We start from the raw sequence: 16515 nt of genomic DNA on the forward strand, positions 1-16515 counted from the left end.
ATCTGAGTAAAGCCTGGAGTTTAGGTAATAGTAACGTACAAAGTTAATTTCTTAGTTTTAACAAAAGTACCATGGTTGCTTAAGATGTTGACATTAGAAGAAACTGGGTGAAGGGTATGTGGAAACACTCTGTGCTATCTTTGTAACTTTTCTGTAACTCTCAACTTAATTCCAAAATAAAATTTTATTTTTAAAAATACTATTTTATTTATTCTTGATACCTAGGAATTTTGTCTTGAAGGACTTGGGGACATATGCTTTTAATCGGTCAATTTTTTCAGGCCCTGTTACCGTCTTATGAATTCCTAGTACAACAGGGGAAACGTTAGATTTAAACAGAGGCGTCCAGGCCTATGAAGGAAATTTGTGGAGTCTTTGATAAGATCTGCTGTGAAATGTGGGACTAAGGGAGATAGATATTCATTACCATTTTTATTCTAAAAAATAGGTTGTCTTAACTGACTTTGTTGTTTGTTCTCTTTTAAAAATTAAATATTGAGCATATATATGTTTGTATGTATGTATAGACACACAGTGTTTACATACCTATATAGTTCCCCCCCACCCCCCAACTTTATTTATTTTTAAAGGATAAGAACCTGGCTGTGACTTGATTTTAAGATTAGATGGAATTTTATGAGTGCCATAAACATATAAATTTGCAATTTCTGTACTGTATTTCTATGCGTATGTGTTTTTATTCACCTGGTAATAGAAAATTTGTTTTTTCTTAAGTCAGATATGGACCTTTTTTCGTGGGATCCTTTTAGGTGAAATATGAAGTGGCATGTTTAAGTATACTTGAAAATGTTTTTCTTCTGTCAGTATTACTCTTTTTTTGAGGACTTTCTTCATTGTCTCCCCCAGATAAAACAATAAAATTATGGAAAATCAGTGAAAGGGACAAAAGACCAGAAGGGTATAACTTGAAAGAGGAAGATGGAAGATATAGAGATCCTACTACAGTCACTACACTACGAGTGAGTATAGAAGAAAAAATGATGTTAATTCTGATGAATAGTGTTCTTTGTTCATCTTACGTAGTCTAGATCCTGAGCAGAACTTAAATAGGAATAATTACAGTCTGTCCCCTCCCGACAATTCTGTACCTAGATAGGACATTAAAAACTCCCATTTTAATTAGACCCGGACAACATCAAGGTCTCACTGTGGCCGGGGCAGAACCAGGACTCAACACAATAATACTGTGTTTTATTATGCCACACACTCTTGTGCTCTCATGGTTTGAATGTCAGCTATTACAAGGTTAACTTTCAAAATTAATTTTATTTGGAGATCAAAAAAGTAGAAATGGACCAAATCTTCTAGTTGTACCTAAAAAATATCAAGAATTAGATACTCTGGGCTAATTTCCTTTTTAGCCACTTTGATTTAAACCATAAACGTTTATTAGCTTTGTAAGTCTTTTAAGCACAAGATTGGAACTAGGAAGAACTGCAAATTCTAATAGTATTGCTATCTGTGAATTAAGGTAAATTGTCCAAATTATTCATTTTCCTTCTTCCCATTTCAACACTTTAAAGGATCAACATCAGTTGCTTCTTAAAATTAAATCTGTATAGTAGTATACTGTTTTATATTCCCTCAAAAACTGTGGTAATGAAGAACCTTAAGTGCTATTGTAAACCATGAACGTTTTGTAATGACTTGTTTCCGTGTGTCTTATTGCCAGGTGCCAGTCTTTAGGCCCATGGATCTAATGGTTGAGGCCAGTCCACGAAGAATATTTGCCAATGCTCATACATATCACATCAACTCGATTTCTATTAATAGTGATTATGAAACCTATTTATCTGCAGATGATTTGCGAATTAATCTTTGGCATCTGGAAATTACAGACAGGAGTTTTAGTATCCATTTGGTTTCTCTTTTTTGGTGTTTGGTAAAGACATGTTGTGCCCACACTGGATTTCTTTTCATCTCTCCTTAGTGTATTTTGATTCCTTCGTTTTATAGTGGCTTCTTTGTTTATACCACTTTTTCTTTGTTGTATGAGTGATTAAACACCAGCTGAAGTTATTTGATAAAGGGTATAATGTATTGATTTAAAAATTAGATTTCTTGAAATTTTAAGGAATTCGTCTGTTGTATCTATGAAAATACAAAATTTTTTTTTTTGCTGAGGAAAGATTTGCCCTGAGCTAACCTCCACTGCCAGTCGTCTTTTTTTGCTTGAGGAAGATTAGCCCTGAGCTAACATCCATGCCAGTCTTCCTCTATTTTGTATGTGGCACACTGCCATAGCGTGGTTGGTGAGTGGAGTAGGTCCATACCTGGGATCCGAACCTGCAAACCTGGGCTGCCAAAGCGGAATGTGCAGAACTTTGGCCACGGGGCCAGGCCCTAGAAGTTTTTTAATGGTTGAAACAAATTTGTGGAGAATGGTTCTTAAAAATGTTTTTAACTATAAAAATATTCTCGTTAAGGTTGGAAAAAAATTTATATGAGTCATGATGCTTGATGGTATGAAGTCAATAGAAATACTTCTCCAAACCCCATTTTCATTGTTTATATTATCCTCCTGAAATTTTTCTGTGTATATACAAGTGTGTGATATATAAACATATATATCTGGCACACAGATATGCTATATACATATAAATATAGAAATGTATATAAATATATATATTTTAAAGTTCTTGATAAATGTTAGCAGCTATTACTACTATTGTTAATATAAGTATTTCCAAATAGATATCATTTGAAAAATGAACACTTGACTATAATTCATACTCTGCCAATAGTGTATAAAAGAGCCTGTTTTCCTATACCTTTACCAGTCTAGTTAGTGAAAAGTCCTCTTTTGTTGTTTGAATTTCCATTTCTTTCATCATGAGTGGACTTGAGCATTTTTTAATATTTATCAACCATTTATATTTCTTTTGTTCTTTTCTAATTTTTCCATTGGATTTGTATATATTCTTTATTTTTTGGTGTGTTTTAAAGCACTTTTTTTTATGTTAAGTAAATTAGCTCCATCATTTGTGGTGCGAATAATGAGCCCGTTTTTTGCCCCCTTGAGGATTTTTTCTTGTTTTGTTTTGTTTGGAATGTACACTAAGTTCTCTTAATATTTAGGAAGATAAACTTATCAATCTTTTCTTTATGGCTTCTGGGATTTATATCATACTCAGGAAAAAAAGACTTGTACATTCTTTTTTTTTTTTTTAATTTTATTTATTTATTTATTTTCCCCCAAAGCCCCAGTAGATAGTTGTATGTCATAGCTGCACATCCTTCTAGTTGCTGTATGTGGGACGCGGCCTCAGCATGGCTGGAGAAGTGGTGCGTCGGTGCGCGCCCAGGATCCGAACCCAGGCCGCCAGTAGCGGAGCGCGCACACTTAACTGCTAAGCCCCAGGGCCGGCCCAAGACCCGTGCATTCTAAAGTGATTTCAAATTTGCCCATGTTTTCTTCTAAGATTTTTTTTAAGCATTGAAAGTTTTGATTCCTCTGAGATTTATACTCATAAAGAGTAGAATGCAATTCAGCATTAATACTTGTGCTTCAGTCTATGAATGAATTTTAGATTTGAGAAATGTAAAATTATATTTGCTCTTTTTTCTAAATGGAAGTTCCTTAATAAAATGCAATCCAGATATTGTGGACATCAAGCCTGCCAATATGGAAGAACTAACAGAGGTGATTACAGCAGCAGAATTCCATCCAAACAGCTGTAACACGTTTGTATACAGCAGCAGTAAAGGAACTATTCGGTTATGTGACATGAGGGCATCTGCCCTCTGTGATAGACATTCTAAACGTAAGTTTATTGCATCTTTGTTTTGAATGATAACATTTTCTGTTAGTCTGAAACTAGCCTCAGACATGGTAAACAATATTCACATAGGTTTACAAGTCTTAAACCTGTGTTCCCAGGATCTCCTGTACCCTTTGTTAAGCTGCCTAACTCCACATGAGGTATAATAGGTTATTCTACTGGAAGGACTTACAAGCCTCTCTCAGGGATATGTCTGTGGATGTCCAAGTGGATATATTTTTAATGGAATGCTTTTCTTTGGCAACTTGGAGTGGGGCTCTCCAACCCTATATTCAAGTAGATCATTCCTTTCTTTCCTTTCCTTCCTCCCTCCCTTGTTCTCTCCTGCCCTCCCTTCCTCCCTTTATTCCTTTCTTTTTGAGATTCCTAGGAAGATTTCTTCTGAGAAGAGGTTTCATTGGCTTTAAAAAAAGTTTGAAAAGCACTGGGTTAAAAATTAAGGGCTTTCATTATTCTTGTCTTCATGTTTTTGAATATTTTAAAACTCATGAAAATTGGTACGTGCCTGTTATCAAAATAATTTTACCTGGCCTCTGAAAAATGCTGGTATGAATTTGGATGGTGAGAATAGTGTGTTTCCTGTGGTGACAATACAGGCAAAGTCAGTGAGGTGTATGCAGAACCTACGAACCTGGTGCACTGAAGCCCGAAGTCCTGGGTGACTCTGGTTCTGCTAAATTAGCCACAGGACTCTGGAAGTGTATTACATGCTTGCGCGTCTTCAGCTTCAGTATCAAATCATTCTCTTAGGAAACTTTCAGGGAGATTATGTTGTTATAGCCAGAGAGATGTTTTTCAGTTCTTTATTAGCCTGTCATTTTTAGCTCACTGTTACAAAGTTTGTGAATTGTTTCAGCAAATGCTTTGTCCAAGCCAGAATATTATACAAATTGCCCTTTTTTTTTTTTTTTTTTTTGCTTCTTTTTAGTGTTTGAAGAACCTGAAGATCCCAGTAACAGGTCTTTTTTTTCTGAAATCATCTCCTCTATTTCTGATGTAAAATTCAGCCATAGTGGTCGATATATGATGACTAGAGACTATTTGTCGGTCAAAATTTGGGACTTAAATATGGAGAACAGGCCTGTGGAAACATATCAGGTATTTGCAGTTTTTTCTTTCAATGAGTGTATAACCAATTTTCTTTTGTTTATAGAGAAGGATTTTGTATTATATGTTAATCCTAATACAGTGTTTGTTCACCATTAGGCTTTTTCCTTCAGAAGTTCATGAATATGTTGCTTTTCCTTATGTTAAAATTTATATATACTTTTATAGGTTGTGTTGTCTATTCAATTTTGCTATCAGTTTTGTTCAATATTGACAACTTTTTTTTCCTGCTTCTATCAGCATTTAAAGTGAGGAGGGAAGAGCACTCTCTCTCTCAAGGTCTGAGGGGAGAGGACTGGGGAGAATGGCCCGTCCTAGTGGAGGTGTCCTGGTTGGAGTATGTGCAGTGATAGTTGAACTAGAGCTTACCTTTGGTGTGCTGAGTCAAACGGACGGGCACTCTGCCTTTTGGCTGATAACTGTTGTCTTAAGCTAAACGAGAAGGGCTTGAAAGCCCAGTGGGCAGCTTTAGGAGTTGCCTGTCTGTTGTGGGATGTCAGTTCTGGGTGCTGTTCTTGTCAGCTGTCCACTACCATTGGTCCCTATCCCTTTCCTCTAGAGAGGAGGATGAAGGTGCACACAGGTGAGAACAGGGTGGAGGGCTGACAGAAACCTGTGTTAGGCCCTAAGCTACAGTGTAGAAAAACACTTAACACTGCTTTTGGAATACAGAATTTATAAATGATACCTTCCTTCTGTTGTATGTTCTCAGTAAAATTAGAATGATATTTCTCAAACTTTTTAATCCTCCTTGACAAACATAAACCACTTAAGATTCTCAATGGTATTTGAAAATTCAGAATGAATGCCATGTTGAAACAAAAGCAAAGGAATACAATACTGTTTTGTTTTCAAATTACATTTGTGTAACTGCCAAGATTCTGATCTATCTTCCAGTGATCTTCACCAGCCCCACCCCTTCCCCATTCCAGTTGAGAATAATTGATTTTAACCCTAACTTCATATTCTTAAATTGTTTGGTGAGAAACCCTATATGTGCATTCATTCTAAAACTTTGCTGAATTGTTCTGATTTACCTAATTTTACCTGATTTGCAGTTTCCCTGCCTATGCTGAATTAGATTAGAGATTGAGAGTAGAGTCCCGTCATACTCAGATATAGCGTCTGCAGATTCATCTATTCTTGTTCAGTTTGTGTAAGCATCTTGCTGAGCTATGTGTGATTGAAGGGTAATTTTGATCTCACTCATTTTTTGCCTTACACGTTCACTTTCGATCCTAACCCCACATGAGTTGCATTTCCTCTGTGTTAACAAATTTTCACTTAATGTCACATTGGCATGGCCTGAATCATTCCACTAAAAGTTGAAATGAACAGTTAAAATGACTTTAGGTTGTTTTGTAAAGCATAGAGAATTCTAAGCCTTTAGAAGGTACCTACTCTTTTCCATCATCACTTCTTTTTAAGGTTCTTGTAAGTGAAAAAGGAAAGTGAGATAGAGCCTCCTTTTTTTCTCTCTGATCACAGCAGATACTTGGGAACTTTCCTTTGTAATTTAACAATATTAATATTGAGATGTATCATTTCTCAGAATACTTTTTAAATACCAGATTTATTTATTTTCTAGTTTATCCCTTTGTGAAATACTAGTGAGTAAATATAGAATAATGTTTCAAAAAAACAGAGGTACATTTTCATTAGCTTTTGATATTGCATTAGTAATATCAAGTGATACCAGATTTTTCAGTGATGCATACCTAGAGTGACCATGTAATTTATCACCAGACTGGGGCATGATCATGGTATGCAGAGCATGGGCACTTAGTGATAATATACGCTTTAGTTATTTGTACCCAGAAGATGCTATTTAAAAAGGAAGTAAAGCACAGTATTGAGTGTTTTTATCAGCAGTTTATGGGCTGAAAGCCAGGTGTTAGCATATTCAAATATTGCTGTGATATTCTTTAGTTAGTTTCTTATCTGTGCCATTTTCAAAAGTTTTCTGGCCTAAATATTTAGTGAAGCTTATAAAGAGTACACGTGCCATGCCCAGAGGGGTATTTTTCTATGTTATACAGTAGGAAAATATGTGTTCATGGAGGGGGACTCGTGTGGAAAAGGATAAAACGCCTTTATTGTTACTAAGGGAATTGTGTTTTAATAAGATGTGTATGTGTCTATATATGCCGTTTTTTTAAATAAGGACTTAAGTCATTTTTCTAATTTCATTCCATAAATCTTGAGGTGTAAACTAAGTGTGTGTGTATATATATGTAATATATATATTTTTATGTTTTTCTCCAGGTGCATGAATACCTCAGAAGTAAACTTTGTTCACTGTATGAAAATGACTGCATATTTGACAAATTTGAGTGTTGTTGGAATGGATCTGACAGGTAATTGATTTTAATTTGAACCTTTCATTCAAGTATGAATTTTATTAGAGAAAAGAAATCTACAATTTCACTCCTCCTGGTATGGTTGCCCCATTCACTAAAAATATGGCCAGCTTTTTTTGGATTGACATAAATTACAAATCTTAACTTCATTTTTCCCCAGAGTTTCCTTGAAATAAATTTAGTAATCTTATAGCAATATTGGCAGATAAAAATTAAACATTGTGTTTTACTAGTAAATGTGAAAATATACAAATTCTAGATATCATAAATTATGACTTAAATTTCTTTAATATTTTCCCTTTCATGAACCAAATCAGTAACATTTTTGACATGCCAGTGGTTAAAATGGTGAAATTTCAGTTTGATTATGAGTACCATTATTTCTGAGGATAAGTCTTAATCTTTCAATTTTTAGTTGTCAATATTTATTTACTATTTATTATGAATAGAAGATAGTAAAAGAAAACAATTTTGGAATTACTTAAACTTGCCCTCAAGATTTTAGAGGTACTTTATTCAACGATAGTTTTATCACTGAAGCTTGATATGATTCGAGTTTCATGGTGTTATAAAGGATAATGGAACTTGGATCGTTTATCTTTTGTCTGATATTTAAAATTATTTTTTATCTGATTATAATATGAGGCCCAGTAATAGGCTGGCCATGGTAACTTTAAAGTAGGAATAAGCAAGCTTTGCCTTTGAATGCCACTACTAAAGCTAAGGCATCAAGAAGGAAAAAGGAAAGGAAAGAAGAGAGAAGAAGGAATTAGCAAATTTGAAGAGAAAGAAGATATTGATATAATAGGATATGGTGCACTGCTACAAGTAGTTCTTCCTCACATTGTGTAAACATATTGTTAGCAGTTGTAAGTTCCATTATCAGAAAAAACTTATTTCTCTTAACATTAAAAAAATTTTTTGAAATAGTATCAAGCTTAGAGAAAATTTACAAGCATAACACACCTCTTACTTAGCCTCTACTCAGGCTCCCCTGTTGCTTTTTGCTGTGTCAGTCTCTTCCCTTAATCTCTCTCTCTCTCTCTCTCTCTCATATAAACACACACAAACTTTTTTTTTTTTCCAGTTGGGAGTATACTCCAAGCATGATGCTCATTGCCCCTAAATTGTTTAATGAGAATTTCCTAAAAGTCACTCTCCTACATAACAACAGAGCAAGTATCTAAAATAGAAAAGTTCCGTTTGATGCAGTATTACCTTGTAATCCACTGATCCCATGAAAATTTCACCAGTTCTCTCAAACATGTTCTTTCTGGCAGAGAAAAAAAAAATCTGGTCCAGTATCCAATCCAAAAGTGTATGTTACATTTAGTTATCGTATCTCGTTAACCTCCTTTAATCTGGACCCATTTTTCTTTCTTTCCTTGTCTTTCATAACCTTGGCATTTTTGAAGAACAAAGGCCAGTTCTTTTATAAAATGTTGCTTAATTTGAGTGTTGTCTAATGTTTCCTCATGATTAGATTCTGATTATACATTTGGGGCAGAAATACCACAGAAATGCTGGCCTATCAACGCCTTTTAAAATTTACAAATAGCCATAGACTGTCTTAATTCATTAAAACCTCACAAATTCAGATAATTTGGGGATGCCAGTCTAAATTACATAAATCATTTTAAAAGAAATAACAGTTTAATTACCTTTGTATATGCACCAACTTGAGTTTGATTAAAATGTTGTCAAGTGTCTTTTGGGGGAATTGACATTACTGAATGGATGGTAATCATTTGTATTTAACATATGTCCTGTATAATGTATAGTATTTGTAAATATTCAGGGTTGTTTTCAAGCATTACTTCAGATAGTTCCTTGATATCCCATTATCTTATTTACAATAATTTAAAACATGTGCAAAGAATGTACTAGGTAATAGTAGCACCATAGTAGCACCAGACCCTTTCCAAATTGTTAATGGTTTCAAACATGAAGTTTTGCTTATTGGGATACATAGTAAATGTTGAGCAGTAATGGATGGCAAGTAAGACTGACAGAGTGTCTAGGGCAGGGTAAGAATTTGGCACCCCTTTAAACTGATGCTATTAAAAATATTTGTCAAAAAAATTTACTTAAAATGTATTTAGTGTTTTAGGTAAAATGATTTTCTGTTAATAAAAATGGTATGTGCTACTTAATATTCTCAGAAGCAGATTTCTTATAAGCATTCATAAGATGTGATTATCAGAACCAGACAGTGTCCTGGGAACAAATTAAATAGCTTATAATTTTAAGTAAAGCATTTGTTTCTTATGAACAGCTGTATACCACGGATTTTTTTGGTTTTAGAACCTGCAAGTCCTGCAGTTGGTTGGCACTTCAAGAAGTTGGCTGGTCTGGTTGATTGCATAGCCTATAGTTGCAAAAATATTGAACAAATATAGTTCAGTACTACTAAGAAGCTTTACTTGAGGATGGTTTCAACTTTAATGATAGTTTTGATAGTCATGAAAAGGAGTCATTAATAGAAAACCAGGTTAACTACTACCATATTTCTAGTTTATTCCACTGGTTGGTCCCCATGTTGGTGTCAGCAGCCCTTTCCCTGAATCAAAATCTGCTTGAAGTATCTGTTTCCAGTGGAGTACTAGGCCAGGTTTCATCACTGAATCATTTTACTGAAAACAAGCTCTTGTTCACTTATTTGACTGTCTCCTCTGTCTGCTTTTACAGTGTTGTCATGACTGGATCTTACAATAATTTCTTCAGAATGTTTGACAGGAACACAAAACGAGACATAACCCTAGAAGCATCACGGGAAAACAATAAGCCTCGCACAGTTCTGAAGCCGCGCAAAGTCTGTGCAAGTGGCAAGCGAAAGAAAGATGAAATAAGTGTTGACAGCCTAGACTTCAACAAGAAAATACTTCATACGGCCTGGCACCCCAAGGAAAATATCATTGCTGTAGCTACTACAAACAATCTGTATATATTTCAAGACAAAGTGAATTAGGGTTGGCATTCCTAGCAGAAGAGCCCACTTCCTGCTTAGTTGAGATAGTTGAATCTAGCATTCGTACCTAAAAAAGAGAGAGGTCCATTGTGGCGCCCCTTTCCAGTGTTTGACAATGTGCCATTCGACAACACATTTTTATAGCTACATGGAGAAAGCTCTGTGGATTCATCACTGTGGTGTTCTCCATGTCTGCTAGCCATTTAGGTAAGGGTAGGGCACTTTTAATTTAAATGACTTCTTACACCATCTTGCCTAATGGACTAGATTGGACTGTATCAACATTGATTTACTCCACTTTTTATGCCTTCCATTGTGATGACGTCAAACACAGTGAAAGCCTTCAGTCATGCTTATGGGATTTAATTGTGTATCCTCATTACTGTATCATTTGTGGGGTACACCCCCCCCTTTTTTAAATTAAATACAGCTCATTCTTACTGTGGCTTGTAGCATTCCTCCTCTTCTGGCCTCCTGGACTCTTCCCCTTCATCTCTCTTACCCTTGCCCCCTCCACCCAGTCTTGGTGGTGGTATATTAAAAAAAGAAAGAACGAAAGCACACAAAATGAGTCAGTTTGGGGTCAGTGGTAAAGGGGATATATGTTGCGAACAAATGTTTTAATAACAGTTGGCTGTAATCACTCCTTGCCGTGTCTGGCACTGAAAATAAGGAAAAAAAAAAAACTACTACTGAATAAAAGTGACAAAGAATGGAGAATCTGGTTTTCTTTTTCTTTTTAATCTACCTCTTTAAGCCAATATTTTGTGTCATACCTTTGGGCGCAGTGAAATGAAATGATTTTCCATTGTTATGTTGGTATTTTGTTAATTATTTTTAACAAGTGTTCTTTTACATGGAGAAGGAGAGGTATTGGTTCTGTATGAACATGTTTTGAATATATATTGGTATTACTAAGGATTTCACAATCTATAATGCTACTAGAGATTTTTTTTTTTTACTGTAGTTATAAGGGTATTGGATACATTGTATCTACACTTAACTCATTATCTGCTAATGAAATCATTGTAAATGGAAACAAGATTTGTAGAACTTCATTTTTAAAGACTTTTTACAGTGCTTAATTTCATTTTTGCCTTACTAAATACTAAGTCAAAGACTTAAACTTTTTTAACAAGTTAAAACTTTTTTTGTCATTCAGTCATAAAACATAAAACTGTCCTCAAGTGATTTACGTAGATAAAATTGACACCGCACTAAATATTTTTTTGTATTTTACTGCTATCAAATCTGAATGAAATGTACTTTGCCATAGATGTTTTTCTTCTATTTTTGGTTTTCCAAAGCTATTAATATTAAAGACAAACTAAAGGTACAGTGTTCAAAAAGTGCTTAATGGACTCCAACAGCTGCCTCAAATAAAAATTTAATAATCTGTATATGACTACATTTCCCTAAGTGGTGATACCTTATCCAAAGATGAAGAGAACCCCTATTTTTAATAGGTACAATGTACCTTTGTCAATCTTGCAGAAGCTTTAATGGAAAAAAAATTGACTTTATTTTTAAAAGATAAATTGAGTAGGCATTTATATTATGAGAGAGTGGTAGTTTGTTTTGGTTGAGCAGTAATATAACGACCTTGAATTTTAGAGGACTCTGAGTGCTTCTTATTTGTCATCAGTGAAAAGTGATTAAACAATTCGACCATAATTCCCTCTACACTTATACAAATATTATGTCTTGTAAATTGACATTTTTAGCATACAAGAGAAATTTTATGTAATAAAATTACTGTATTTTTTGGACTTAACAAATTTGAATTTGTATTTAAACACATTGATTATATGTCTGATAATTCTTACGATAATGGCACTTTTTACTAATTTATTTGGGGATGTTGGGTGCATTCGTAATTTGTGTTATTTATTCTTCACACTTGACTTGGAAGTGGGGTATTCCCTGCCACAGGTACCAAACACTGACACTGTCTCTCATCAAGCAGTTTTCCAGAGGTTTTTTTGGAAGACTGTTTCCTTCAAGTTTGGGTGGAGGTCTTGAGATACCACCACCACACGGCTCTTGGAAATTCTTTTTTGATTTCAGCAGTAGCTATGATGATTCTCATCCATGACACTAAGGGTTAGTTTTTTTATATTTAAGAGAAACATTGCTAAAATTAAAATGCCTCTATAAAGGAATGCTATTATAAATTATTGTAACAGTATTCTCAAGTATCAATTTTTAATTTCTTTGGTGTAGCGTACTATAAGCCCAGCCACTCATCTTATATGGCCATGGTTAATCTTACTAATAAAAATTATACTTAGAATAAACTTAGTCTGTCAAGTTGCTTGTATTCTATTCTCTTGCCACCTACAAACATATACATATCCTATCCCTTCTCTCTGAACTTTTTTCAAAATTATGGAAAGAAAGAGAACTTTCATTTTGTTAGTCTCCTTTGATCTTTAGTGGCTGGGCAATAATTACTTAAAAAAAACTCTGTCTCTATATAAACATGTTTATATAACAACTAAATACTGGATATTAAACTTCTGTGAAGCCCTTAGTTTTCTGGAATAAAAAAATGCATCCACACTTTTTTTTCCTTTCAAATTAAGGATTTTTTTAAACCGTAAATGTGAGAATTATTCTGGTTACAAATATTCCTAAAACTAGAACTATGAAAACTGGGGTCTTTTAGTATGTAGCAGTATTTATACAAGTGTTTATTGGAAAATTATATGAAAGCTAAACAGTACGGATTAAAGTATTTTTAGTGAAATTTAAACCATTAGAACCTTCTAAGGGAGCACTGCTTCAGCATCTTTGCTCTCCCACATAAATTCAAGTGGAGATACTAATGTGCACTTCTGGAAAAACAAAAGCCAAAAGGAAAGAAGGATAGGTGTATGCTAGGTAATCAAGAATCAAGTCAATTTACTTTAGTATTTGAGAGCATGACTCAGATGGTTGATAATTTAGGCTGTGTGCGTGTTTTACCGTAGTTAAAAATGTATTTTACACGCCCTTCCTCTCTTCTGCAGAAAGCCTGACCCTGCTTCATTTGGTAATTATGCATAAGAGGTCAAAACATTATAACTCACTCTTTAGTACTGATCAAATGCTTAGTGAATTTACAAAGTTTCGGGTGTTCTCAATAAGTGTAATGATAAATTGAGTTTTGTCTCCTTGACATTTTATTGTGTAGTGGTATTAGACTTTGTAACCTCATATTGCTATATAAGAATTAACAAACCCCTACCCTACAGACTTAAGAGTTGATAGTACATATGAAAAAGCACTCCTTGGGGCTGGCCCGGTGGCATAGTGGTTCAGTTCACACACTCCGCTTCAGCGGCCCAGAGTTTCTCAGGTTCGGATCCCAGGCATGGACCTATGCACCACTCATCAAGCCATGCTGTGGCAGCATGCCATATAAAATAGAGGAAGATGGGCACAGATGTTAGCCCAGGGCTAATTTTCCTCAGCGAAAAGAGGAGGACTGGCAACAGATGTTAGCTCAGGGCTAATCTTTCTCACTGCAAAAAAAGAAAAAGCCCTCAGCACAGTACCTATCAAACAGAAGGCGCTACACAGTTTAGTTTCCTCCAAAAGGAGGAATTTGGCAAACAAAAATGATAAAACTGGCATAAGGGGGAAGCCAGTATATGTCTTTTTTAATGTTTTATGCTTATGTTCATTAGTAATACGTGAACAGCAACAAGTTATTTGAGGACTCTCCCACTAGGGAGCAGCAGTTGAATAGCATTTACGAGGTATTTTTGAGAGCGCATAAACGGGAATTCTGTTTCTGCACTGGAAGAGCTTCATTATTAAAAACCAAATTGGGAACCAAATAAAGGGAAAGTCCAAAGTGTCTTTATGCCCAAATAAAACCACTATTCAACATGACCGTTGGATGAGTGCTTGAGGGCCCAGTGATGGACCTGAATGTCAACTATGATGTCTGTCCTGGTCTTGCCTTATGGGGGAAGCAGCAAGAGTGAAATTGGAAGCGAGTTCTGAGCTGCCCTTCCTTTCAATCATACATGACTCAGTCTGCCCACCCCTTTGTAAAATCAGTTCCTTATGGGCCATGTTAGCTTTCTCCTTTACAGGGAGACCAGGAATTTCATGTTGTACATTTATGCTGCCTTAACTCGGGAATGTCTAAATTCCTTTAAAAAAGTAACTTCTGTGTTCTGAATACATGTTCTTTAGAAAGTACAAAAAAAGCAGATACCCCACCAGTAATCTCATGCAGAGAAAACTCCCATTCACATTTGCATGTATTCCTTTTATTCTCTCTTCTGGACGCTTTTTTTAATAGACGATGGGTTCACGTATACAGTTTAATGTCCTATTTCTCCACTTAACATCATATCTTGAGCAGTTTCAGATACCGAATATTCTCCTTAATCAAGATTTGCCTGTCTGCATAGCCTCACATTTGTGGATAATTCATTATTTAACCAGTCCCTGTTGTTAAGACTGATTTTTGTTTTCACTTTTGCATGGCAGTATTGGAATAGTGAGCAAACATCCCAGTCTTGGTGTGTAAGATTTTTAGGATCTATTCCTAGGAATATAGTTACTGTGTTAAAGGACATGTGTTAATGTTTGATATATACTGTCAGTTTTCCTTTCCAAAAATGGAAGTTCCATCACAAGTAAATGGGATTACCCATATCTTCACATGCTCACTAATGGACAAAAAGCCCATGTTTTATCTTTGTCAATTTGAAAAAGTCAAAAGTAGTAACCCGATTTGTGTTTCCATATTTCTACCAGATATTAATTTCTATAATCTGGATACAAGACCTTTATCAGACATATGCTTTATAAATATTTTCTCCCAGTCTGAGGCTTGTCTCTTATTCTCTTAACAGCTTTTTGAAGAGCAGAAAGTTCTTAATTTTCACCAAGTCCACTTTATCAACTTTTTCTTTAATAGATTATACTTTTGCTGTCATATCTAAGAAATCTGGCTAAAGTGACAAAAATATTTTTTTTTAGAAGTTGAATAGTTTTCAGTTTTTACATTTAGGTCTAATTCATTTGAGTTAGTTTTTATGTATAGCACATATAAGAATTATATATGTACCATATATGGCCTGAGGTTCATTTTTCTTTGCACCTTTGTCAAAAATCAGTTGACACTAATGGTGTTAGTCTATTTCTGAACTATTCCATTAGTTTATATTTCTGTGCTTTCACTCAGGCTACATTGCGTTGATTACTGGAGCTTTACATAACGTGAGTAATCCAACTTCGTTCTTTTTCAAAATTGTTTTGCTATTTCAGTTCTTTTGCCTTTTTCTATACATTTTAGAATCAGCCTGTTGACAACAAGGACAAAAACACCTGCTTAGATTTTGATAACTGCATTGAGCCCATAGACCAGGGAGAGTAGACATCTGAATATTTGTCCTCCAGTCCATGAATGCAGCATATTGCTCCATTTGTATGGGTCTTTAATTTCTTTTATCAGTGTTTTTAGTTTTTGGCTATAGATCTTGCACGGATTGTTAGTACTTAATGTTTTGTGTGTGTGTGCGCTATTGTAAATGGTACTTTAAAATTTTTCAATTTCCAGTTGTTCATTGCTAATATCTAGAAATACAATTGATTTTTGTTATACTGACCTTGTATTCTGACACCTTGCCAAATTCACGTATGTAGATTTTTCAGAGGTTTCTAGTCATATTGTCTGCAGATTATTATTTATAATAAATGTTGTATTTCTTTCCAATCTTTCCAATTTTCCTTTCCAATGCCTTTTATTTCTTTTCATTGTCCCGCTACAGTGGTTAAAGCTTCCAGTGCGATGATGAAAGGAGTGTTGAGATCAGTACACATCCTTGGCTGGGCACCAATAGTAGGGGGCAAGCATTCAGTCTTTCACCATTAAGTATGTTAGTTTGTAGACTGCCTTTATCAGGCTGAGGAAATTCCCTTTTATTCCTAGTTTTCTGAGAGTTACTAATCATGAATGGGATGTTGGATTTTCTGATGTTTTTTCTGCATCTATTGAAATGATCATGTATTTTCTTTTAAATGGTCACGACAGCCTCTGCTTTATCTGACACACGCACAATCTTTTTTTTTTAATAAATGTACTTCATTCTAGTTTTCTTTTTTTGAGGATGATTGGGCCTGGGCTAACATCTGTTGCCAATCTTCCTCTTTTTCTTTTTTCTCCCCAAAGCCCCAGTACATAGTTGTATATCATAGGTGTAGAGTTGTAGCTCTTCTATATAGGACTCTGTCTCAGCGTGGCTTGATGAGCGGTGAGTAGGTCCACACCTTG

The 16515-nt window shown here is 34.9% G+C and overlaps 1 protein-coding gene across 3 annotated transcripts in view; it reads left to right on the plus strand.

Moving 5' to 3' along the window:
* PPP2R2A (protein phosphatase 2 regulatory subunit Balpha) overlaps positions 1 to 11636 on the plus strand; it is an 89663-nt gene extending 78027 nt beyond the window's left edge. For all 3 annotated transcript variants that reach the window (XM_004433566.3, XM_087437343.1, XM_004433567.3), the window contains exons 5-10: positions 868 to 980; positions 1694 to 1871; positions 3621 to 3785; positions 4732 to 4901; positions 7176 to 7267; positions 9959 to 11636. In XM_004433566.3, the coding sequence (XP_004433623.1) occupies positions 868 to 980; positions 1694 to 1871; positions 3621 to 3785; positions 4732 to 4901; positions 7176 to 7267; positions 9959 to 10238 (998 nt within the window). In that variant the 3' untranslated portion in view covers positions 10239 to 11636. The remainder of the gene's footprint in view (positions 1 to 867; positions 981 to 1693; positions 1872 to 3620; positions 3786 to 4731; positions 4902 to 7175; positions 7268 to 9958) is intronic.
* The last annotated feature ends 4879 nt before the right edge of the window (positions 11637 to 16515 follow it).

This window comes from Ceratotherium simum, chromosome 12 (genome assembly GCF_057802395.1).
Source record: "Ceratotherium simum simum isolate JZ-2026a chromosome 12, ASM5780239v1, whole genome shotgun sequence".
Classification (NCBI taxonomy): Eukaryota; Metazoa; Chordata; class Mammalia; order Perissodactyla; family Rhinocerotidae; genus Ceratotherium; species Ceratotherium simum.